This window comes from Panthera uncia (assembly GCF_023721935.1).
Source record: "Panthera uncia isolate 11264 chromosome A3 unlocalized genomic scaffold, Puncia_PCG_1.0 HiC_scaffold_12, whole genome shotgun sequence".
NCBI classification, from domain to species: Eukaryota; Metazoa; Chordata; class Mammalia; order Carnivora; family Felidae; genus Panthera; species Panthera uncia.
Window position 1 is genome coordinate 20393152 of NW_026057579.1, and position 26567 is coordinate 20419718.

Here is a 26567-nt window from a genome sequence, read left to right on the forward strand (position 1 = left end):
AGCCATCCCTCAGCCGACTTCTCCCCCTGGAAATTCTGGGGCAGGGGATTTATGAACCCTGTGTCCTTTGTCCCTTTACTGGCAAGCTGGACCCATAGATCTGGAAATGTTCCCAGTCAGGCTGGGAGGGAGCCCGCTTATGCAGGATGCTGGGAAATGTAGAGAAGCATGTCCTTGGTAATGGAGGTCAGGCAAGGCTGGATAGATGGCCGTCTCCTTCGAAGACCATCTCCTTCGAACTGGAGTCGTTGGGCTGAAACCAAGGGTTGGATAGGTGACCCAGCCTTGGCTCCCCTTGGCTCCGTCTCTGGGGCCCAGAATGGCCTGGGGGCTACAGCTTTGAGACTTAGGCTGTCAACCATTCCATTCCCATGTGTGCCAGGACTCTCGCCCCGCTAAGAGGTCTGATGATGAGAATGCACTTAATGCCCATCCTGAACCTCCCACGCAAAGGGTGTGTGCCCTGCTTATTGCATTATAAATGTAAAATAGGTAACTTTTTGGTACCAAGATTTCTGAACATCCCTAGGAACCCTTGGTGTGATGGCTTGATAGGAGCTTCCCTCTCTCAAGTCTGAAAGTATGGCTGCCCGGTCAGGGAGGGTTGGCCTATGCTGTCCCTTGGGGATTGCCCACCCTAAGCTGCTCCTGAGTCTTCCAGGGGCTGACAGGAACCTTCTGTAACCGTGGTTCAGAAGGTCAAATCGGGGTATTTTGTGGGGTCCCTGGTCGAGGCACCACACCCACTGTGGAAGTCCGCCTGGGCAATGCCAAGGCCCAGCAGACGTGTGTTTGGATCGTTAGGGCTTTAGAGTGAGTAAGGCCTTCGCCCCTCTAATGAGAGACAGCATAGCGTTATGGTGATAAGAAGGGGTCTGGAGACAGTCTGCATTTCTTTTCTTTTCTTTCTTTTTTTTTTTTTTTTTAGTTTTTAAACTTTTATTTCTTTATTTTGAGAGGGAGAGAGAGAGAAAATCCCAAGTAGGCCCCATGCTGTCAGCGCAGAGCCTGCTGCGGGACTCAAACTCATGAACTGTGAGATCATGATCTGAGCCAAAATCAAGAGTTGGACATTTAACCGACAGAGCCACCCAAGCACCCCCAGGCTGCATTTCTGAATCTCACCTCCTCTACTTATGAAGCTTATCTGGGGCAAGTTAATTAAGCTTCCTGTGCCTCAGTTGCCCCATCTGTAAAATGGGGCTAAGGAGAGCAGTTGCCTCTTCAACTTGGTATGACCAACCCACCCCAGTTGACAGTGCAGCCTCGTTTTCCCCTCAGTGCACTTTTGGCTCGCTCTGAACACTCCCTGGATTCCCACTGGGCCCATTTACCTGTGAGGCCGTGGCTCTTTTTTATAAAGCATGAGACAGCAGGGACTTCCTGTCTGCTTCATTCCCAGTATTGCTAATTCATACCTTACAAGTGGCTTTTGTTAGAATGCTGCTTGCCTAATGAATAAGATTGTGAAATAATAAAGCTGGGTTTGCTTTTGGTTTTATTTTTCTAAGATATAGTAATGATGAGGAAGGTCTCCATAGCAACAAACGGAAGATTCTGAGCACGTGACACTTCAAAGGCTCCAGGCACGGCTAGGGCCACCCTTTCAAGATCAAAGTTTCAGCTCTTTATACACAACAAAGGGCGCGCTTGCCCGAGCAGATCACGACCCTCCGCACAGGCAGGGGGAGAGCCACAATTATGCAAATACTGAGAGTTACTAAGGGCCTGAGTTAATAAAGGGAAAGTAATCTCCAAATATTGACATTGTAGAAACAGTTCTTCCCCCCCACCCCCACCCCATGTGGAAAATGGAAGCTGAGCTGGTTGGCCTCACGTCTGTGCTAACAGAGTGTCTCCAAGCAGAAGTGAGCCTTTCTCTCTTGTGCAGAAGAGGCTTGTGAGCCTCGCGGCTTCCTGCCATCAACAACAGAACCGCAGTCTGGAATGCTGGGCACAGAGAGGAGCCCACCTCTCTCAGGGGTCTAGGCCTGCAGGCTGTTCCACCAGGAGAGATGGGAACTGCTTCTTAGCTTCACCGAGACAAATCCTCGCTGGGAAGCAGACCTTGTAAACCACACGGGTTTGACTGTAACACCCCCTGCCCCGACGGCCAGCTGCTCATGCTGACAACAAATTCCCAGAGCACTTTTCAGTAAAGCCAGAGAGAAATGGCCCCACTGTGATGTGATCGATCACGTCCTGCTGAGGCCAGAGGAGGCTCCGTCATTCCCTAGACCTAGGACATCCTCTCTTGTCCGCTCACATTATGCCCTCTCTTTTTCAAGATTCTTTGCAAAACTGACTCGGTTTTAAGGTCTCTTGGGAAAGCCCGGTCCCTGCTGCCCGGGAAGGTGATCTCTCTGGCCCTGAGCAGCCCCCGCGTGCCGGCCGGGCAAACACAGACCCAGGAAAGCACCAGCTGCCTTTGCTCTAGAGGGATCCCCAGCATTTGCTGGTGCTGACCCCCGTGACCTAAGCTGCACACTGGCCTTGCCGTTCAGACTCAATCCGCCTTCGGGGAGCCCACCTCCAGCAGTGGTTTCTGTACTGGTGTTGGATACGGGAGCGTTTCTAGTCTAGAGATGACAGCCAAAACCGCAAAAGTCGATGAATTGTCCAGGGGGAGCACACGGGTTGAGAAGATGGGGCAGCAACCGTGGAGACCACAGACATTTCAGGGGCGTGTGGAGGAAGAGAATCATTGCCGGAAAGTATATTCATTTCCGATTGCTGCTGTAATAAATTACCACAATTTAGTGGTCTACAACAATACAAATTTATTATCTATGGCTCTGGGGATCAGAAGCTTAAAACAGGTCTGCCAGGCTGTGTGCTTTCTGGAGGCTCCACGAGAGCGTTTCCTTGCCTTTTTTAGCTTCCAGAAGCCACCTACATCCTTTGGCTCATGGCCGCCTTCCTCCATCTTCAAAGCCAGTGGAGTCCATTTCAAATCTTTCCCTCTGTCCCTCTGCTTCCATCAAAATTGCACCTTCTGTCTGACTCTGACCCTCCTGCCTCCCATAAGCATCCCTGTGATTACCTCAGATCCACCTGGATAATCCCGGAGACTCTCCCGATCTCAAGATCCTCAGCCTGATTTCTATCTGCAAAGTCCCTTTTGCCATTTCAGGTAATGTTCATGGGTCTAGAGCATGGAAATCCTTGGGGGACCGTTACTCAGCCAACCACAGAAACTAAGAAGGATGAACCAGGTGGGAAGAGCTGGGGTGATGGGACCAGGATGTCAAGGGGGGCTGAAGGAAGAGTGGTCAACAGGGAGAAATGCTAACCTGAGATAAAACATCAGCTGAGAGATGGGTGGGGAATGGGTTGCTTGCCTGGTTTCCCCAGATTTCTCATAGCAAAGACAAAAATGTACTTTAAATATTTTGTTTTATGTTTATTTATTTTTTGGAGACAGTGCATGTGGGTACACACTCGCATGAGCTGGGATGGGGCAAGAGAGAGAGGGAGAGAGAGAGAGAGAGAGAATCCCAAGCAGGTTCCATACTGTCAGCACAGAGCCTGACGTGCAGTTCAGTCTCATGAACTGTCAGGTTGTGACCTGAGCTGAAATCAAGAGTCAGACACTCAGGGCGCCTGGGTGGCTCAGTCAGGTAAGCGACCAACTTCAGCTCAGGTCATGATCTCATGGTTTGTGGGTCTGAGCCCCGTGTCGGGCTCTGTGACAGCTCAGAGCCTGGAGCCTGGAGCCTGCTTCAGATTCCGTGTCTCCCTCTCTCTCTGCCCCTCCCCTGCTCGCACTCTGTCTCTCTCTCTGTCTCAAAAATAAATAAACATTAAAAAAAAAATTTTTTTAAGAAAAAGAATTCAGGTAAAATTTACAAAACATAAAGTGAACCCTCTTACAGTGCACAATTCAGTGGCATTGAATACATTCATATTGTGCAGCTAAAGCATCTCGTCATCCCCAAAGGAAACCCTGTACCCACGAAGCAATCATTCTCCTGCCCCTCTTCCCCAGCCCTGGGCAACCACTATTCTGGTTTCTGTATCTATGCACTTACCTAGACTGGACAGCTCATAGAAATTACACACTATGTGATCTTTTGGGTCGTTTCCATCTTTTGGCTATCGTGAATCATGCTTCTGTGAACATTTGTGCGCAAGTATTTGTTTGAGTATCTGTTTTCAGCTCTTTGGGGTATATACCTAGGAAGAATTGCTCAGTCATATGGTAATTCTATATGTTTAACTTTCTGGAGAACCACTAAACTGTTTTCCACAGGGCTGACGCCATTTCACGTTTCCACTAGCAACATATGAGGGTTTCAATTTCTATGCATTCTTGCCAACACTTGTCATTTATAGGTTTGTTTTTTTTTTAATAGCCATCCTAGTGAGTGTGGGGTGGAATCTCCTTGTGGTTTTGACTTGTATTTCCCTAATGATTAGTGATGTTGACCATCTTTTAATGTGCTTCTTTGCCATTTGTGTATCTTTGGAGAAATGCCTATTTGAGTCCTTTAACCATTTTTTAATTGGGTTGTCTTTTTGTTGTTGAGTTGTAAGTATTTTTCATACATTCTGGTTGCCGGACACTTATCAGATACATGAGTTGTAGATATTGTCTCCAATTCTGTGGTTGTCTTTTCACTTCCTTGGTAATGTCCTTGAATGCACAAAAGGTTTAAATTTGATGAAGTCCATTTGTCTATTTTTCTTTTGTTGTTTCTACTTTTCATGTTGCACCTAAGAATCCATTGCCAAATCCAAGATCATGAACACATAATCCTCTAGTTTCTTTTAAGAGTTCTATAGTTTCAGCTCTTACATTTAGGTCTTTGGTCTATATTGAGTTAATTTTTCTATATGTTGTGAGGCAGGGATAAAAGTGCAAACTGTAATCCATGAATCGTCATAAGAGTTTACTATTTGTATACATTAGGCTAATAGAGTAGATTGGTTATGTAGGGGAACTTGGCATTTTCAGATTTAACATTTTCAGTTTATCATTAGTGAGTGATCTTTTTTAAAAAAATGTTTATTTTGTTTGGGGAGAGGAGCAGAGAGAGGTGGGGGACGGGGAAGACAGAGGATCTGAAACAGGCTCCACATTGTCAGGGCAGAGTTTGGGGCTTAAACTCAAGAACCATGAGATTATGACCTGAGCCAAAACCAAGAGTCGGACCCTTAACCGACTGAGCCACCCAGGTGCCCATCATTCGTGACTAATCTTAAAGGTCAGGACACATGGTCACTGTGCTGTCCCTGAGACACACATTTAGACCCCACGGGCAATGAGGCAGAGGCACAAATGCAAATCCCCAAACAAATAAAGCGAGCTTAGCTGGCCCTGGCTCCCTGTCTTCTCCAGACTTTCCTGGTCACTTATCAGCTTCCAAAACTCAGCTATACTCATTGAGGGAAGATTTTTAAAAATTACACTTTACTGCATGTAATGTGCAGGAGCGGTATTAGCAAATTTGGATTTTGTGACAAGTGTCAACCCAAGGTCATTCTTACAAGCTAGATAAACATCTATTAGGGATGAAGAAAGGAATGGAGGTGGGGAGGGAGAGAGAAACCCTGTACAGGTTGAAGACTACAGTGTGTCAGTGGTCCCCAAATCCACTGCTAGCATCACATGGGAGGTGAAAACATGCAGATTCCCAGGTGACCACGTGCTCCCTCCAGAGATGCTGGTCAGTGAGTCTGGTTGAAACCTGAGAATCTGTAGGTTTCCAAACTCTGCAGGAGACTCTGTCATTGGCCAGGTTTGGGACCTTGAAGTGTCTAGGGTTTCTGAAGAGATGCTCTGCAGAAGGTGGAGGTTTGTTGAGTGGATTCAGGCAGTAAAGCCAGTTCTGAGGGAAAAGGTACAGGGAGGCAGAGCTGGCTCAGGGGGAAGGTTTCTCTCAACTTCTCAGCCACAAGGCAGTGGGCCACCTGTCACGGAGTTGGCCTGGCCACAGGGAGGCTGGTGGCACAGCAGAGCTCTAGGGACAGGAGTGAACTCTAGGGACAGAACACGGCACGGGGCTAAATAAATCACCGTCTAAAGCCAGCGCTTCAGCTGTGCGAGCAGACAAGCTATCCGACTTTTGGGGCTTCTTTTTCCAAGCAGAGAAATCCAGCAAAATGAAGATTTTAAATGAGCTCGGTGGGTCTTTTTTTTCCTTTTCCTTTCCTCTTATATTCTCTTTCCCCCTCCTTCCTTGTCTTTCTGTTAACTTCCTAGCAGCCAAACCCTTCATCCAAATGAAAGGTTGCAAACCTCCACATAGGATCTTTCTAGTCCTCCTTCCAGGTCCTCCTTTGCCCCCACAAGGCCTCGAACCCCCATGAAAACCAGTTGAAACTCCTAGGCTAGACTCTCTAGGACTACATCGAGTATTAGCATGTTGGCAGTTCTAAGACAATGAGGAGCATTAGAACATGATTCTTAGGGAGCCTTGTGGACGTCCCCGGGCTTTGAGAGCTGGCAAGAGCACGTGGATGAGGGACAGCACTAGCAAAAGCTGCTTCCAAAGTTGGACTCTGGATCTACTAGTTATTCGACTTAATTTACTCATAATTGCTTGTCCTTATATAACCTTCATTGTCTGCAATACAGGAATCATTAGCCGACTCTCATCTGTTGCTGATGCACTGATGGGCTGTGATGGGAATCTGGGAATTTACAAGGCAGGAACTAACCAATCGCCTACCCTGGGCCAGGGCTTGCTATGGGGAAAGGTAGCCCTGGCAGCCACCTGTTTCTGTGGTCCCCCATGGGGAGAGGCCCTCTGGATGCCTGATGACTGGTTTATTTTCCATTCAGATGTTCTCTCCTAGACTAGAGTTATCTTAACAGGGCAAACGAAACAGTATCTGAAGCTGTTGCCAGGGCAACTTGACAAAAGACTTCACCCTCAGCTACCGTATATGAAATTTGTCAAAGGCAGCTGGCTCACAGAGAGAGGAAAGAGAAGGGAATAGTTGCCACTTTTGCTCCTTAAAATTAAAATTTAAAGACTATCTTCTTCTGGGTAAATCAACTTAGGTAGAACGGGAAAGCAGTTGTGATCCGTGCAATAAAAATTCAGAAATGTCAGGCTGGGAATGCTAAGAGCGAACCTTTAGCTTTTCTTTTGTGATGTCTGTAAAATAGGTGCCTATCAGGGCTTTTAACACCAAGCTGCCTATAGACCTGGAGCTGAAAGTATGCCCTGAAGGGGGAGGAATAAGGCAGAGGGCAAGACATTGAAGAAAGCCACCAGGATATTCAAGTATATATAGACAAATATGAAGCAGGGAGTTCTTGACACATCTAATAGCCCTTCTCTCCCCAAGCCGTAACTATCAAGATAGCAGCCTCTTGTACGGAGACCAGCATCACTGTGTTCGGACCAAGTTCAATCAGCTCACGATATGGATGAAAAGACAGGTCCATAAAAGACAGCCCAGTCAAAGTTACCCAGCCAGGTAAGGGCAAAACTAAGCCAGAAGCCCTGTTTCCTGTTTCTGCATGATCTTTCCACTTACTGATGCCTCTGTGCTATGCTTCTTTGAAAGAAGTACAAGCTGGACAGCTTTCAAAGTATGCCCTATGGAGTCAGGGGCCAAGCATAGGGCATGCCCTGCCCTCAAAGGAATAACTCCTTTTCCATCTATTTTTATATCTACTGGGGCTCCACTTAAAATTATTTAAGGGAAAAATCTATTACTAGAAAAAAAGCTTCAAGATCACAGATCTAAAGATAAATATAGTAGATGGTGATAGTTGCAAAACCTTGTGAACGTATTAAAAACCATTGAATCATATGCTTTACTATGGTGAATTTTATTTTTAAAATTTACTTTATTTCTCATATATTTGTTTAAATAAAAGAAAACCCCCAAATGCTCCTTTATTCAGACAAGTCCCTTTATTCAGAGGGACAGACACTAAGATAAGAGGTGAGTTGTACTTACGATCGGAAACCAAACGGGACTGGATGATAACAATGCTGACCCAGACGTCCTCCGTGCCCCACCGTCATGCTCCCCACTCCCCACTCCAGAGCGCCTGGGCAGCTCCTTACCGAGTTGGTGCCGAGGATCTGCAGGTTGGGCTTCTCCGACTCCAGCAGCTTGGCCACCATCTTAAGGAAACTCTCCACGAAGAGGTTGATGCTCTGGCAGTGGCAGGCCATGAGCAGCTGGTCCAGTGCCTCCATGGCGATGCACACGTACCTGGGGAAAGCAACACCGTCACTTGGCCTCACACCCATTCCACCCTCACCACGTGACTGGGACAATCTAGATGGCAGCATAGTGGCCACCTGGGCAGCATCTGGGGAATGAGGCTCTTCCGTAGGTGGCCAGCATCTGCACAGCCATTCCAACCAGTGCCCACTCCAGCCCAGCACAAGAGTCAGAAGGAAACGGAGCCAGAAGGGAGCCCAGATACCAGCCCCCCAGCCCCTCCCTCCACAGATGAAGAACACGAGGACAGGTGAGGTGTACCAGTTCGTGAGTAGATACAACCAGAAAGGATTGATGCTCAGAAGAGCAAATTCTGAACCCAAACCCAATGAGATCAGAGAATCATTTGATCCAAGGTCAGGAAGTGTTTGTTGAGCACCCGCGGGAGAAAAGCTCTGTCTTAGTCAGTGCAGGGGTGTAAGGAGGAAGTCCTTCAACTTACGGGGCCTGGAGTTGGATGGACAAGATAAACACACAGATACCTCCTCTAAAAAGAAACGCTACAAGAAAACCATGCAGGACATCTCACAAGGGTTCCAAAGAAGGAGAGGGATAGCTCTAGTGGGAGGAAGAGAAGAACTTTCGGAAGAATGTTTATGAAGAATCTGAGATGGGCCTGAGGACCAGTCAACTGCAAAGGTTAAGGAATATAAAATCTGCACGTATTGTGTTTAAAGACCTCAGAAGTCCTAGGGTTGTCACACAATATGGTTCATGGTATTACCATATTTAGGTAATGCATACTGTACCTAATGAAGACGATGTTCTATGCCAACTCCAAGGCCCTAACTACTTAATTCTTCTAAAGTCTAAAACCTGAGTGAACATCTTCTGAAACCAGAAATACTCACCATCTAACGGTGAATGGGCTTACTAGTAAGTCAGTCCATCCTGTTTTTTGACAACTAAATTAAAACTTCTTTATATTTCAAGCTAAACCTTAATACCTTTATCCTGTATTTATAATTCTACTTTTGGGAGCAGTTAAAAAAGAGGGCTAAGCCCTTCAACCACCTGAATGCAGCAATCTCCTGTTTCTTGCTCTTCTCTATGCTCAAAATACCCAATCCTCTCCAAACTAGCCTTCGCAGGACAACCCCTGATTATCCTGGTGGTTGTCTTCTTCAACCCCTCTCTTGAATCCCCAGAAAAGTGCCACGAATCAAATTCCTGCTGAGAATTAGGAGGGCACGTCTGAACCCAAACCCAACATTTGTTCCACAGTGGCGACAGGAGCCTATGGTCAGGTAAGACACAGCATGAAGGGGTGCATGCCCCACTTGCAAGGCCCTTGTATCATACTAAAGAAAACAGAGTAGACATTTATTGGAATAGGTTATCATCTGAATTCTATTGAGGAAGCTGCTGCAAATCTGTCCAAAATTATTCCAGTTCAAATCTTTGTGGTTTTCTTTAGGGAGTTAGGTATCTGAGGCAGAATGCTGTGAGTTTCCCCGGAATCTCTTTCTCCTCTTTTTCCCTAGTAATTTAGAATTTTAACTGAGCTCGTGCTGTTCATCAAGACCACCTCCCAGCCCCTTCTGCTGCTAGGTCAGGCCACATGATTAAAATGTTCCCATTAAGGGGTGCCTGGGTGGCTCAGTTTGTTGGGCGTCTGTCTTTGGCTCAGGTCACGATCTCGAGGTTTGTGGGTTGGAGCCCTGCGTCGGGCTCTGTGCTGACAGCTCAGAGCCAGGAGCCTCCTTTGGATTCTGTGTCTGCCTCTCTCTCTGCCCCTTGCCTGCTCATACTCTGTCTCTGTCTCTCTCAAAAATAAATAAAAAACATTAAAAAAATATTTTAAAAAGAGTCTCTTTTGGTTTGCCTCACTCTCTGTTTTTATTTTATTTTTCCTTCCTTTCCCCATTTGTCTTCTTTTTAAAACAAAGTTTGGTTAAATAAAAAGAAAGCACAGGAAGCATGACGACAAGGTGAATTCTGGATGTGCCAGGAGGACAGGACACAAGGCGCACAATGCTTCTCCTGGCAGTCGTTCAGTTTCAGACATTGTGTGTCCAAACTGCCTCACGGTGCGCGAGCCAGCTTTGCAAATCCAAATATATAAAGTAACAGCAGTCATGGTGTCTCCTAATTTTTTTAAAGACATCAGATACCATTTCTTAGGTACCTCTGAGCTAACTTCTATGTTGAGCAATCATAAGAAAAACAGCCTCTCTGACATTATCCTGTCCACTTTTTTAAAATGTTAGGTGAATTGAGTCCACTCTTATTAAATTATTACTTAATATCATTAAATGCTATTACATAGTTATCTCTGGGCACGTTTACAAATGGATCAGGCCATGCTCTTATTTACAGGATGTCTTTCAAAGACAAAGCCGGCATTGGGTCTTTGAGCTCCTTCGGGTGAATCAGAACCACCATGTCCTGCTGGGCACGGGGGTGGGGGGCAGTGCTGGCCATTCCTGGCTCTTTAGAGGCCATCGTAGTCACAGTCCAGGAAAGCTGCCATGCCTTGCAGAAGTCCTGGCATGTTTCAGGTTGGCTGTCCTGGTCAGCGAAGCAGCCTGGCTGGGGCCCTTCCAAAAGAAACAGGCTTTCCTTGCAGACAAACCTGGCCACATTTGAGCAACCAAACATGGCAGGTGGGAAAACGGGGGCAAGCAGTGTAGAACTCTATTCTCCTATGAATCATCCCAGCATCCTAAGTAGGAAAGGCTTCACCATTAGCTCACAGAGTTCAAATGAGGGAAAGGAAGGGGTGGAGTGGGGTTTGGCAAGAGAAGAAACTAGAAGACTTCCCAAATTCCTGAGTTTAGATTGCTGCTTTTCCTTTTCCTATAAAAAAAAAAATTCCCAGAAAATCCTAAAAAGGAAAAGCCATCCTTTGCTAGCAAAATGAATGAATGAATGGATTAAAAAATATAAATTAAAAAAAAATTGGCTACTAACCAGGAGTGGAGATTTTGATGGAAACTGGAAATTAATGGTAGAAGAGAAACTGAAAAGTCAAGAAGTTTAAGGCCTAGTTCTTTGAATACACTATTCTTTGTTCCCCATCTTGGGCCCCCATACTAAGGATGGAAGGATTATAACGATGAACTTGAGCTTTTCAAAGCATCTTAGAAGATTAGAAGGCAAAGGGACCTTGGAACCTCCTAGTCCAAGGCTCTCTGCATTGGTCCTACCTTACCTTAACCTCCCTAGGAATCTCCTGTAGCTGGGCCTATAGTCTCCAAGAGAATAAAGTATGGCCTTCTCAGGGTGATGTCTGCTCAACAGGACCAGGGCCAGTCAGCCTGGGTGATCTGGACTCAGTGTCCTGGAAGGAATCCAGGGAAGTAATAGGTCCAGGAAACTGAACCGGTCTGAGTACTAGGAGTGGGTCAAGGCAGAAAGGTGCTGGTGAAGACTAGCCCGCTGCAGGAGCCCGAGGTACAGACAACAGCAGCAAGGGTTCTGGATGTACTGGGAGGGCTTCAGAGCTGTCAGGTGAGTAAGGCAGGCGAGTAAAGCAGAGCCCAAGGAGTCTGGGCTAGAACTGGGTTCATGGACAGCAACCAACACCAAGAAAGGACACTTGGGGGTTATAATAACAGGAACTCCGGGGCAAGGCCCATGGCAGGAGGTGAGTTACAACACCTGAGGAAAATATACAGGGAATGAGGCAAGAAGTATCTCCTAATGAATTCCAGAAGGGGCAGCTCATTCTGCATGAACACCTTGTGCTCAACCAAGAAGCAGTAGGTACACAGAGCTTGGGAACCAGGTGTGGTCTGAGAGGAAAGGCAGACATCTCTGCCCATCATCGTTCACGTCAGTGAGCAGCACCTTAGAATTCACACCTTATTCCCTCTCTGCCCACATTTCGTTATCACCCCTGATGCTAAACGCATATTAAGGCAGAGTTCACACACAACTGGAGCAGGGTGATAAAGCGGGGAGGCCGTGGGGTAGAAGATGGTTCTGTGACTTGGGTCGAACACCCAAGGTTCACGTCCGTAAAATCAAACAGCAAACACAGACACGTGCATGATGACAGGGAGACACAACCCCTCAGACTGTCTGCATGTGAATATTTTGTCCTTCCAAAGCTGCCATCAGGAAGATACTAATGACAAGGAAGAGAATAATGATGAGTGCGGCACTGGGTAGGGAAAGACGGGGCGGGCAAGGAGAGAGAATAGGAGATCAGATCTAACAGATTCTTCTCCAAATGTTTATGATTAAAGCTTCCAACGAGGCGTTCAAGGCTTTACTTAGATGCTGCAATGCCTATTTTTAACAGAATGATACCAATTTTGAATTGTAGTTCTGAGGGAAGTGGAATGATTCTAAGTGGCTGTGCGGGCTACAGCACATTTTTACCAAGAGAACCGTCACTGTAGAGAGGGCAGATAAAATTAGTATTAAATGCTTAATGTTATTGCTAGCATATTAGTTTTAGATTCAGTCTAGGATAAAGTCATTTTTACTTGCCTGAATATGCTTTATAATATGTCAAGGCGATTTATATAATCAGCATGTACAGTGTATTTGTGCCCTTTTTATTGAGCATGTAGCCTACTTTTATTTTATAAAATGATGATAGGGATGTACTGTTTTTGGTCTTGCTTTTATCCTCGGGATAGCTTGCTTTCAGATTTGTTGGTGGGTCCTGCAGAGGTGGGACGTCTACACCCTATAAGCACAATGTAAACCTTTTTACTCCAGCTCTTGCTCCGCTTCACCAGGAAGAAGGGGCCTTGGCAGGTGGTAGGGCTGATGGGTAGCGGTGGGGGCCCATGACGGGGGTCGAGGGGAGACAGCGCTGCACCCAGAGGTGTGAGGCCCAGAGACCCAGGGAGGCGTGTCAGCCAGTCCACGTGGAGTGGGTCTAGAGCAGGCAGGGCAGGTGTGGTGAGCATGGCTGGCGAGTGGCGAGTTAGGGGCAGGTTTAGAAGCCTCCAGAGGTCAAGCTGAGGAGCTTGGATTTTATTCTAAAGGAGCCAGGAAAGGATAGCTTCAGGTCTGTGTTTTGGAGATCAGAGCTAGCAGTTCTCGACTGGAAGGACCAGAACAGGAAAGACGGGGCAGGGAGGCAATTTCTAATGCTGCCATCCGTAATCTGGAGTCTGCAACAGAAGAAAGGTAGAAGCAGAGGAAAGTACAGGATGGACTTTGTGGAGAATAGAAGCAATGGAACTTAGGAACAGCTGCTCTGGATCTACCCCATCCTTTTTTTTTTTTTTTTTTTTATGCTTATTTATGCCTGAGAGAGAGAGAGAGCGCGCGCGCGCGCGCGCGCGCAAGTGGGGGAGGGGCAGAGAGAGAGGGAGACACAGAATCCGAAGTAGGCTCCAGGCTCTGAGTTGTCAGCACAGAGCCCGGTGTGGGGCTCGAACTCATGAACCTCGAGATCATGATCTGAGCCAAAGTTGGATGCTTAACCAACTGAGCCACCCAGGTACCCCGTGGATCTACCCCATCCCTCGCCCCATCACCAGGGACATCTTTGGGTTCTCTTACATTCAGCTTTGCTCTAAACTGTGGTGTGGGAAGGGCAGGTCCTACTGTTCACTTTTTTCATTGGAAAGTAACACATGCTCAACAGAGAACATTTAGGAAACACACAAAAAGGGTAGATAGAAAACAAAACAAAGTGCGCGTGCACACACACACACACACACACCCAGCCACACTGCTCAAAAAATGAACACTCTTCACTTTTATGGCATATTTGTTTTTACTATATTTTCTAGGCATTGAGATTTGTTGTTGTTTATTTTTTAAATTGATTATAAAGCACTGTATACATAATTATGTATTCTATTTTTCATGTACTTATGGCATTTTCATTACTATATGGAAAACATGTTTATAAACATCATTTTTGTTGGATAGATAATATTTCACCAAATGATAAACATCATCATTTACTAAACTATTTTCCTCTTATTGGACATTAATTTCCACTATTTCTTTCTTGTAAAAAACACCATAATGAATCTCTCTCTGTGTAAAGCTAGTTTATAACTTAAGATTGATTTCTTGGGATAGATGAATAGAAAACGAATTTACTGGATCAAAGGGCATAAATGTTCTTGAAGATTTGACTTATATTTCAAAACTACCTTCTAAAGAGTTTCAATCAATTCACACTCATTCTAGAAAAGTATGAAAGTGCGTCTCATGTCGCCATTCCTTGGTTAATACTGGAAATACTTTTTTGTCAGTTTATAAGTGAAAATGGTATCTTAGTATTTCAAGGCACATCTTTGATTATAAATTTATTGAATATTATTATTCCTATTTCCTCTTCTGTGGGTTGGTTTTTGGGGGCCCTTGCTTCACATTTTTGAGCCTCTCAGCTTCCCCACCTCTTTCAAAACACATCTTTTTGTTGTTTGTCTTTTAAATTTCGATGGTTTCTTTGCTGACATCAAAATATTTAAATTTTTAAACAGTTAAATCCATTGATCATTTGCATTTAAGATTTCTTCTCTCTTTTAAACATAGCAAGTCTTCCCTCTCAGAAGATTGATAAATATTTCATTTAAGTGTATTTTTAATGGACAAGTTACCCCTAACCTTGCCTTTTCACTAGAATGTAAATGGCCTTTCTTTCTTTCTTTCTTTCTTTCTTTCTTTACAAATGCTTATTTTTTTTAATATGAAATTTATTGTCAAATTGGTTTCCATACAACAGGGCTCATCCATAGATGGTTTTTAAGACAGTAGGTTGATCGGTTGAATGAGACTAATGGCACTTTCTGGACTAGACTAACTTTTCAAGGTCCCAGACTGCACGTGAGGGCTTCTAGATGGAGACCCAAGGGGTACATGGATGTTAAAAGAGGTGCTCCTAGGAAGTCTACATCTCCTTCTTCCCGCATCTTGGCAACAGCATCAGATTTTACCCTGCCATTGGAAGAACCCATGCAGCCCATCCCTCAGTCCCAGGCCCCTTTTTCTCAGTCTGTTCAATAACCCAGTCTACCGTCATTTTCATAAAAGGACCCTGTGTTTTGCCTTAAAAACGTAATACCACTTCTGAAAGTATCTGTCTCACTTTCTCACACTTCTTACCCATATCGATGACGACCCACATCACGGATGAGCCTCTCGGAGAGGTAGGCGCCAATTCGATCCAGTTTTTCTGGAGCTGAAAGGGCGTAGAAGGTCAGCTTCTCCATGTTGGTCTTCACCAAGCCATCCTGCAAAACACAGGCCCTCATGTGTCACTGTGGCCATTCCATGGCTAGAAGGGCTCAAGTCTAAAAGTAAATAATATGCCAACTTAATCATCATTTAGCAGAGTGCCATTATGTATGTGACAAACCCCCCATGTGGGTTTCAGGGATACAGGGACGATCAAGGCATGGGTCCTGCCTTCCAGGAACGCACAACTTAGCCCACAATATGCCAGCTATAAATGAGAATAGTGGTATAAGTGTACATATGTATGTGTATGTGTGTGCATGTGTATATATATACATGAATGTATAAATATGCATGTGTGTATGAATAATAAGGCTTCATTGAAAGCAACTCAGAATTAAAATATGCTGGATATCCAGCACCAAGGCATGAATGGGAAGAGGGGGCAGCTTAGCAGCAATTAGGGAATTCTCCAGAGGATGCTGGAAATGTGACCCTTCAACTGTCTATCAAGAAGCTGTCATTGATTTCCAGAGAGCAAGTCGAGAATATGTCACATCCTGACATTTCCAAAACCACACGACCCGTAATGCAGCCTGAGTGGGGAGTGGCAGCTTGGAAGCCAGTAAGCCAGGCCCCCGGCGTGCATACACCCAAACCACCTGACAGGTACCAGAGGGAGCTGCAGAGAAGACATGGGCTCCTGAGCCAAAACCCGAGAATGGAAGTACTCACGCTAAATGGCAGGGACATAGAACCATCAAGGGAGTTAGCAGTTCAAGGAACCATCACTCAGATAGACATGGGTGGGAAAGACGTCTCAATTGTATAGCAAAGGCCCAAAGCGTGCCAAAACAAGCTTCCAGAGCCCTCTGCAGATCCTGACTTCAGAAAGATCCAGACCTCCTCTGCTTGCAGGCCCCCGGCCGCCTCTCCCCACTGACCAGGGTCTGAACAGGCCCAGCGGCAGGAGGCCCGGGAGACCCGCCTCCCCCTCGCAGCCCTGGATGGGGTGAGACAGCGCGGGGTGAAGCCAGGTGGAGGTGGGACCCACCTCGGGATCCTCAGGGAAGATGTTGTCAACCAGCCTTTTGTACCTGGGGCGTAGAGCACCGCAGCAGCCACACACACCTGTAATGGCAAGAAACACCCATGAGCGGAGCCTCCCAGGCAGGCTGAGGGGACCTGGCGACCAGGCCAAGGCAGCTCGTAAGGAGCCAAACCCAGGTGGAAAACAGAAAGGTCCCTCCCCCAGAGTGCCAGGGCCCCTGCACTGAGCGTCTCCCACGACTGGCACACATTCCAAACCTTTGCCCTTTCCGCTTCGTGTCTTTTGCTTGGGGGTCAAGGACAGTGGCATATGGGAGCGTGATGCTAGCACACCAGCTCTTGTTCACGAAGCCAGGCCGTGGAGGAGCATTTGGAGGGGTGGGAGCTTCCCCAAAGGTCAGGTGCTACCCTACATATATTTCCCCGGTTCCCTGACATGCAGGCAGGCGTGCACATGTGGACTCTCTCTCTCTCTTTCCCTCTCTCGGGCAGGACTATAAACCTCCTCCCGCAGCCCAAGAATCTCGCCGGTGTCCTGGGAAGGTGGAATTCGTTCCTCCCAATGCCCCTCATGGACTCCCTACTTCTTTTATTCTCTGCTCCTCAATCCCCTCTACTATCCTGTCCCCTGGGGCCATTTCCATTACAGAATGTTAGATGAAACTATGATAAATTAACATTACCATTAATTATTAACATTTGAAAATGCATCTTTAATGCAGTGTGCGGTAGTGTTTGAAAACCATGGTGTTTCGGGGGGCGGGGCCTCAGGGGCCGGCCGGGTGGTGGTCCTGCAGGCTGGCCCCCCACCCCATGAAGAGTCCACCAGTCTGTGGCTAAACGAGAGACTAAGAACAATGTGGTGCATTTTTAGAAAGCTGAATCTATTCCATTTAGAAGACTGTTTGATATGACTTCTTTGTCGTTTGCTGCTGTCAAATGATGGTGTTAGGAAATCAGCAATAATAGAACAAACCTTGGGAAAATGAAAAACTGACTCTTTTAAGGTCATAAAATGTTTTCAATGAAAAGGAAATTGAACCATCTGGGAACCGATGCTGTCTAGCCTTCCTCTGGCTGCAGGGATCTCTCCTTCGGCATCCCAGCCGCAACCCTCACTGCCCGGTGGGGGGAGTGGGCACTCTGGGGAGGAGCGGAGCGGAGGGAAGGGAAGGGCCGGGGAAAGTCCACCACCACCCCCCCCAAAAAATAATTGCTCCCTCATTCTACTAATTAATGCTTAATTCTGCTTGTACAAACTCTCCAGTTGAAATGCAAATGAACCCTGGAAGGATCAAGCCTATGGGTCATTCAGAAAAGAATGACTTACTTTAGTGGGAATTACTTTAATCACACAAAGAGCTTTACAGCTATGAAGAAAAGAGGCTCTCTGGGAATTTTGATTGGGAGGGGGTGCAGGGCGGCCGTGCCAGGAGGAGGAAGGAGCAGAGATTTGGGCCATAGGGGTGACTGGGATACAAGGGAATGGGTGCTATCTTGGAGACGCCAAGGGGCACCCTGTAGAAGGACTGATTCATGACACCCCTCGCCCACTCCACGGGTAGCTGTGTGCCCCCGCCTCCCACCTGCTAGGGGACAGGAGGACAGCAGAACTGGTCCACGGCTGCAGAGCCAGGCCCTCCCCGGTCAGGCTCACTGGGCTGGCCTGGCATCTCCTCATCCCCTCTCTGCCCACGCCTGGGAGGAGGCGTTAGGGGTCTGGCTGGCTGGCATCCAGGGCCAGTTCTCACGACGGAGCAGCTCCGGGGGTGGTGTTCTCCATCTTGAGCTTCCAAGCCCGGGATTTAAATCCGTCCTCCTTCCCCCCTTAGGCCACCCTGCCCTCTGCCAGGTGCAGCTGTCAGCAGGCTTCTTCCTAAGATGCCCCCAGGATGTGCCCTCTGCTCTCTGGGCAGCCTCCTTCCTCACCGTCCCCAAACCCCCCAAACTGGGAACACAGGAACACGGGCCCTTTGTGTCTTAAGGGAGTGGGAAAATAGCAACACAGAGAACTTAGAACTGAAAAGCCCCAGTGTCAGTCCCTTCCCCAAACATTTTTGGAAGACCGATGAGGCAGGGCCTGCACAGGACAGAGGCCAAGCTCACGGTTGTTAGAAACTCTGACTTGTCGAGAAAATACCCATTTTGGGTACTCAGGGTAGAGACCTCTGTGCAGGGGCACCAAGGGGGTTTGGGGGTCTTGACTACAGCAGCATGGCCAGGCCCGCTGGCTCAGTTTCTTCCCAGTAGAAACCAGGCAGCCTGCTGATCTCCTGCTCTTTTGTGTTCTAGAAGGGGTGCACCTCAGGATGCATCAGTGCCTCCTTCTCTGATGGGCCTCTCCCTGGAATGCACAAAGGCCTGGAGGAGCCAGCAGGATAGGGCCCCGCTGGGAGCCAGTCATATTCAAGGCCCCAGGGCACTTTCCCACCAGACAGGGAGAGGTAAGGAGGCCTGGAGAACAAGAGAGGAGAGCAGATACCCCCTTATCAGCAAAGCCGCTTTTGCTCCGGGGATGCTTCCTGACTTGCGCCCTAGTGCTTCTTCCTAGTCTGTTTTTTCTTTCCAACCTCCTCAGACTCCTTGACAGCGTAAGAGGCAAAGTGGTCAACAGCATGGCTTTTCCAGTTAAATCCCAGCACTGCCTGCCGCTTCCCAGATGTGTGACCCTGAGCAAGGAAGGACACTGGGCGAGAATGTCAAAAGGCTGTTGTGAGTTGATGGCTGCAAGCCCTTACAGCAGGCTCACCAGTAGGGTCCTTCCCTCTGCATCCCCAGGCCTAGAACCACTGAGCCCTTGCTGAGCGGGGCTTTCCGCCACGCTTTCCCCACTGAGCACTTGCTCAGCAACAGCGACCAAGGCCAGCGGACATCCAAAGGCCTGAGAAGTGAGACTCGAGGCACGTTCCTTCAGAGCAAACCGCACTGACCTGTGGGTCTGAAACGTGTACCACCTGCCCAAGGCAGCTCTATGTATTTGCCAGTCACAGTAACTTGACCTCCACCTCTAGTGACTGCCAGCACCCTCCCAAAGCCAGCGTCCCCGAGAACCTTCTTGCCTCAGCACTAACTCTGCAAACCCCAATGCAGATGTGACATGCCAGAGGCTCACGCGACAGAGCAGAGTCGGGTGCAGCTGACATCAAGCAAGGGGGTCACTGGAGAGAATCCACAGGACTGGGCCTCAGAAGGTCTGTCACTAGCACAGCCACTGTCATGCATTGAGACAGGAAGACAGAAGGGAAGTGAGAGAAAAGGCTGGGGTTTTGCTTGGCTTCTTTTTGGGCTTCTAGTCTTGCTAGGACCTGCATCGTACCCTACTCCACACATGCCTTGTAAGGCAAAGGTAATGTCTTTCTTGTGCTGCAAAGAGTTAATGATTTCTCTGGAATAGATAACATCTAAGGAAGGACCAGGTGACCGAGGAAGCCATCATATGTGCGTGTTCTAGAACACAGGTGCTGGATATCTCGATGCCAAGGCTCCCCCCCCCCCACCCCGCTCTAAGGAATGACACCTGGATTCTCATCTTCGTTCTAACTGGTTCCTGGATGCCTGAGAGGACACATACACCAGACCATTGCCCTCAGTAAAAACCCCCGGACCCCAAAGAGAGACGAGACTCAGGCCCCTTTTCTTTCCGACTCTCACAGATGGTCCGTCTATACCTGCTCTCTCTACATCTTCAATAAAGATGCCTGTTTTCGCCTCCTGCTGGCTCATCAGCGTGAAGCCAAGGACCCTCTTGCCTGGTCCTGCGGGACCTCCCCCTCGGTCCTCACACCCAACCTGCCGGCATCACTCTGGTGGAAGTGAAGGTAGACAGACTTCAGTGAACTGACAAGCACATGGGGTGGAGGGAGAACAGGGCTGCCTTCCCCAAACCATGTTCTGTGACACACTGGTTGTGAGACGCTAGCAAGAATCCCCCAGAAAAAGGGTGTAAGGACAAATAAATATATGAAACTGAGCAAATATATGAAATGTGAAAGTGTGCATACCAAATCTCCCTATTCCAGATTCACAGTGCAAATCAGCCTGTTACAGCCTCTGGAAAGTCATAAAGTAAAGGAATCTGTGGAGATATGTTCAAGCCAACCTCTCATTTTTTTTTTTTTTTTGCAATTACAAATATCACCTTGATGAATACTTTTAACATTCTTTTTCCAAGGCACATGCACGGCATACCACAATGGGGTAGAAAGTGTATTAACGTAGTACATTGGAAACAGAGTTAATTTTAGATTTGAAAAGTACTGGGTTCAAGTCCTGATTCTGCCGTTTTATCTGTGAGACTGTTTCCTCATCAATATAATAAGAGGAAAAGATTTTCCCTAAGATACAATTCTTAGGGAATTTGCCACAGAATCTAGAAAAGGTGAGATCACCTAGAGCTTTGACGGTCAGGGGAAGGGCTTCTCAAAAGAGGGACAAGCAAGATGTGGGGTGAAACACACAGTGGGTGCTTTATTCCTCACATGTCAGGCGCAGTGTGCTAAAACACTTTACAAGCGTTAGCTCCTTAAATCTTTACAACAACCCATAGATGGCACTATTTTATCCCCATTTTACAGATGTGGAAACTGAGGCAGCAAAGGGATAAGTTACTTGCCTAGAGCGACACAGCTGGTAAGTGGCAGCCCAGGATTTGAACCCCCAAAATCTACTTCCAGAGGCCACGATGTTCTTAACTACCATACCAGGGAGGGGATGGGTTAGCACTGCCACGGAGCTGGGAGAGCCAGAGGCTTAGACGGAAAGAGAAGAACCACCAAGGCATTGTGCCCCGGAGGAAAGCACAATACGTCACCCCCAAATATGCCTCTTTGACATAAAACGTATTTTGACCTGAAGGTAATCAAGAAGCAATAAATGTAGAAAAAAACTCCCCCTTTTCTGCATAAAGGCAGGAGAATCTCCTTTTGCAGGCAGAGAAGGCACCAGAGGAATCTGCAAACAAACTTTGTTAAGCTAACCCATATCTCCCTAGTTACTTCTTCACCATTTACCATTTTCATCACTTTCAGCCCCAACCTGTTTGTCTTGTCAATTCTTCCACAAATTTCTTGGGTTTGATTTTTTTTTTTTTTTTTTTTTTTTTGCCTAAAAGGTATGAAAGCCTCCTGCTCTTCTCAGATCTTGGGGTCGCATTCTCTAGTGAAGGCCCCCACGTCCGTGTAAAATTTCAAATGTATGCGCTTTTGTCCCGCTAATCTTTGTCAGTTTATTTTTGTTTATTTATTTATTTATTTTGAGAGAGACAGAGACAGCATGAGTGGGGGAGAGGCAGACAGAAACTGGGAGGAGAGAGAAGAATCCCAAGCAGAGCCCCACACGGGGCTTGAACTCACGAAACCGTGAGATCACGACCTGAGCCGAAATCAAGAGTCGGATGCCTAACCAACTGAGCCACCCAAGTGCCCCTGTCTTTGTCAGTTTAATTTTCAGACCCAGGCCTCAGAGGGTAAGGAACGCTTTTTTTTCTTCCCTAAAATCTCCAACTGTGAAGTGCACGCCAGTGGGGAACTTACAGACGTGCAGATCCTGGTTGAGCCCCCAGGGCCAGAGCTTGAAAGCCTGCATCACCACACGGCTCCCCGGTGCTGCTGGACCAGGGACCGCACTTTGAGTCTTCGAGGCACCCGGGCACAGTGGTTAAGAATTTGGGCTCACAGGTCAGACAGGCTTAGGCTGACGTCCCAGCTCTCCCCACTTTCGACTGTTTGACCTTGAATAAGTTACCTCACCTAAAGCCAAGTCTCCTCACATGAAAAATGAAGACGGTCATGGTTCCCTCCCAGGGGGCTGGGGTGGGGGTTAAGGGATACCTCGGCCCTCGACATCCTCTCTCTTCAACTCCCTTGAGGGAAAGACACAGGGGACCAGGCTGGGCCAGACTGAGGACAGCTTTAAGCAACAGGCCGACAAGTTTAGGTTTTGCCTGCATTACCAGGGAGCTCTGGGAGCCGTGAGCAGTGGGTGACAGTGACCGTCAACCTGGAGGTGGCACGCAGGACTGGACACGGAGATTTAAGGCAGAGATGAGTGAGTGGATCGCCCCAGGTTGGAGGGCAAATGCCTGCAGTGAGGGATGCTATCCGGATGGGAGAGGGAGGGGCAGAATCGGCAGGACTGGAGGGGCTCTGTGGGGGGTGGGGGGAGAGGTGGATGGTACCACGTGGGACCACAGGCTTTCAGGTACAATGACGGAAGGCCAGCAACACCCTCCACCGAACCGGAGAAGACACGGGTGGCTGTGGCCAGGGAAGGGGGGACATCAGGTGGGTCAGCGTCTAGCAGGCAGTTGGTGAGGAGGCCAAGGGCTTGTGAGAGACACCAAGGCTGGAGCTCGGAGCCTCGTCGGCCCAGACCTGACCACGAGTGCTTTCAGACAGGATCCGATGGCTCAGGGCAAATGGGCAGGAGGAGCAAAAGGCAGGGCCCCCCCGAAGACTGCTGCCTTGTCTTTTCCCTCTGACGCTTTCTTCCTATTTCCCCTCCCTCTACTTTGCTGTAAAGCATTTCACCTTTTCCTCATTTCTCTCACCTTCCCTAAAGCTCTCCAACTAAGGCATTTGGGACCTTCAGGTTGCTCACATCGGTCCCAGGAACATGCCCTTATTAGCACCCTGCTGAAAATCAAAATTGTCTGCTTCAGTGATCTGATTATCTAATTCACAAGATGCTAACAGCTGATGAACAGTCTTCCAGAGGGCATATGCATCTTTTTAAAAAGCCCTAAAAGCTAAACAAAATAATCTCTAACAGTAGAATCTTGGAGGCATGGCGCAGGGGTAGAGTGTTTATATGAGGAAACCAGTATACAAGTGTCTGTAAACTGATCTGCTATGCTGGACTTGGAGTTTTTTGTTGCCTTTTTTTAACCCTTTACATACCCGGTTTTAAGGAAAATTAGGTGGAGAAGCAAAATTAATAGCCTTGCTCTTTTGGGGCAGAGAGGAGGTATAGAAAAAGTTAATTGCTTTTTTGTTTGTTTTTAAGCAACCAGAGGTAACTTTCAAAAGAGGAGGGGTGGACAACTCTGAAGCCATATAGCTGACCCTATCCTGATTGGAGGAAACGCAAGAAAGAATCACTGAGGAAAAGAAACATAATGTTATTTATGTACCGTCTTATCTGCTCAGGGTTAGAAAGGGACCAGTCATATAACTAAAGAGATTTTTTGGAATCTCAGCGAGAGGGCAGAAAGCCTTGAGCAGCAGTCTGCACTTCCTGGGTAAGTAATCAGAGCCGAATGCAGGAGATGAAAGTCGCCTCTCTCATAAGGGAGAGAGCTGGCAGGGCTTGGTCAGGAGCCCTGGCCTCTAGGTGCCAAAGCAGCTCAGGGGGTGATGGGAACCCACAGGCACCGCTAGAAAGCTTCCAACCAGAAGACAATGGATTCAAAGTAGCCACAACCCAGCTGGGGAAATAAACCAAAGTTTAAAAGAATGTGAAAACAGTTCATTGCCACGAGAGATTCAGTGACACATTTATATATATATTTTTAGTCCCGCTACTGATAATACTTATTCTTAATGTTAGTACATAGAAGTAGGTGGGGTTTAACGCACCGCCATGTGCCTGTAAAAGAACCTTTTACATTCTGAGCCATTTTATTTTTAAGGCAGAAGTACTTTCCCTTAGGGCTCTCTCGTACTCTCCAGGGATCACGTCTAGCAGATCCAACCACACGAAGCTAAACATAAATTTATTAAGGGTCCTCCTCTGTCTCTGGGACCTGTCTTGCCTAATATTTTTATACCTATTTTAAGAAAGAGAAGGACAAATGATATGGCCAACTTCACTAGAATATAGCTGCTCTGGTTACTGAGAAATCACATCAATAGGGATTAACAGTGTCCGATGACAGGATTTCAGTGGCTTCCTCGAACTTGAAAACTCTAAGAATAGTTAGACCTGCCCCAGTGGCTCTACCCCTCCCTTCCTGCCATCTCCCTGTGGCTGATTCTGCCCTAACTGTACGAGCCATATTGTACAGATTTTTTACCCCTGCTTCATTCCTCTTCACAACACTTGTTACCAATTGACACACTTTCTATGTGTCTGCACTCTGTCTCCCCCACTTGCAGGTAAGTTTCTGGAGAGCAGGAACCTTGCCTGTTTGTTCCTGCTGAATCCCAGAGCCTGGACAGGGTCTAATCTTTTGGGGCCGGGGGCTGATGATCGTACATATTTGCTGAATGAAGATTGAGTGTGCGACTGGGCAGAAAAGGAATCACGAATTTCAGAGTCAGTAAGGGGAGGACAAGGCATTTAGCAAAAGACCTCTGTTCCCTAGCAGGGCCCAGGGAAATGGGCGTGTTGGAGAACCACTGGCTCCAGCCCATCTTCTGGGGTTGTCACCCCCTGTGCCTCTTGAGGCTAGGCTCGCAGAGCCAATCTCCCTCCAGGTGGGGGGGGGGGGGGGAGGGGGGGAGTGAGGGGGCGGGCAGCCTGGAGTCAGGGTTCCTCCTGCCCTGCCCCTGCCACACACTGCCCCTCCCCCCGCCCCACCTTGACCTGTGGCTGCAGCCCTGACTGCTCATCAGAATCACCTTTGAATCTCAGGAGGGGCCAGAGGGGTCGCTCTGTGATTCGGGCACACAGCCAGGGGCAGAAGCACCGGCCCAGCTCCTTGCTGCCCAGCATGTGTGGGCAGATCTCAGTGCTGCTGGCAGCCTCTGGGGACTCTGGACCTCTCACCTCCCTGCCAGCAGCCTCTGTGTCCCTGCAACTCCTACGCTCTGCAGCCCTGTTTCTCCTTTGCTCTGTTTGCCTGATCCGGTCTCCTCTACTGATCTGTCCCCTTGATAGGGGCCACCCACTAACCAGGGCAATTGGGAGTCTGAAACAAACAGAAAACCTCAAACACTAAATACATCATTCTTTAAAACATCTAGGGTCCCATTAACACAGAATCATCCGCCAGGCCCCCTGAGATACAGTGTTCATTTTCATTCCCTTGGAGTCCTTCCTGTCCTTCGTCACTGCCCCAGCTTCTCATGTGCTGATCTTTAATATTAAAAAACAAACACAACACACACACACACACACACACACACACACACACACACAAACACAAAAACACCAGGGTTTACTACCTTCTCTGTGCTTAGCACCACACCAAGCACTTTACAAATATTTACTATAATACTCCTAACAATGCAATAAAGTATGTAGTACTGTTATCCTCATTTTATAAAGAAGCAGGATCAGAGAGGTTAAGTGCCCTGCCCAAGGTAACACAGCACATGACATTCTGCCATAAGGCTTCTCTAATTCTCCCATCACTTTCCCTAAAATATATCCTCAGCAATTTCTCAGGTTCATCCCGTGCTTTCTTTTGCCACAGCCACTGTGCTAGGATGCCTCCTTGGCATCTGATATCCAGTCCTTGTAAATGCCACTTGGCCGGTCTCCTTGCTTCACGTCATTCTCTGTATACTTTTGAGGCAAATTGTTGCTGGGTTTAGTTTCACAGCCAAGCAGTGAGTGTGGCTAGCCACTACATTAGATGTCATCACTTCCACTTTGTATTCAACAGGGGATGGCCCATAAGGGGGGGGGGTGCGTGCTCTGGTCTGCATGCCCCCCCGGGGGGCAGTAGGCAGGCCTCTCTCCCAGGCTTTACTCCTGCGACTGCTTAGCCCAGACGCCAGAGGCCATGCCAGCTGTAAGAAGAGGGGGGGCGGTCTGCAGAGGAGCAGACAGGGGGAGCCCCCCGGTTATGGACAGCCCCACGGCTGCAGATGAGAGGGGGCTGGGGTGACGAGGACCGGGCAGAAGCTGGAGATGGTGAAGAGGCAGGAGAGGCACAGACTGACACCTGCTAGGTCCTCCTTGAATGACCTCCATTAATAGCACCCCAGCTCCGGGCATTACCGTCCCCGCTGTCAGCTGATTTATTGTACCATCTCACATTCTTCTTACCACCGCTTGCTCAGCCTAAGTCATTCCAGTGACTCATATTTTCTTCCCCCCGGATAAACTGTAAATTCCTCAGGTCTCTTTCCTCTGACTGCAGTACAGTATCCTGAGCCCAGCAGGCCTGGAGGAAAGCTGGTGTGACGTATAATGCCTTTGATCAGCGTGAGACCCAGAGAAGTCACCTCCTCTCCCGGCCCTTGGCTTCCTTTTTAGAAACATCCACTGTATTCTCCCCATTCACCAAGAAAAATGCCTTTCGGCTCAAAATAGTTCATATTTATTTTCTTAGCTTT

General features: G+C 47.8%; 1 protein-coding gene across 1 annotated transcript in view; it reads right to left on the minus strand.

The window, feature by feature from the left end:
- EFR3B (EFR3 homolog B) overlaps positions 1-16913 on the minus strand; it is a 47525-nt gene extending 30612 nt beyond the window's left edge. Inside the window, exons 1-3 of the mRNA XM_049652454.1 lie at positions 16349-16913; positions 15223-15350; positions 8031-8181 (exon numbers count right to left, since the gene is read on the minus strand). Coding sequence (XP_049508411.1) covers positions 8031-8181; positions 15223-15350; positions 16349-16654 — 585 coding nt within the window. The 5' untranslated portion in view covers positions 16655-16913. The remainder of the gene's footprint in view (positions 1-8030; positions 8182-15222; positions 15351-16348) is intronic.
- Positions 16914-26567: the final 9654 nt, after the last annotated feature.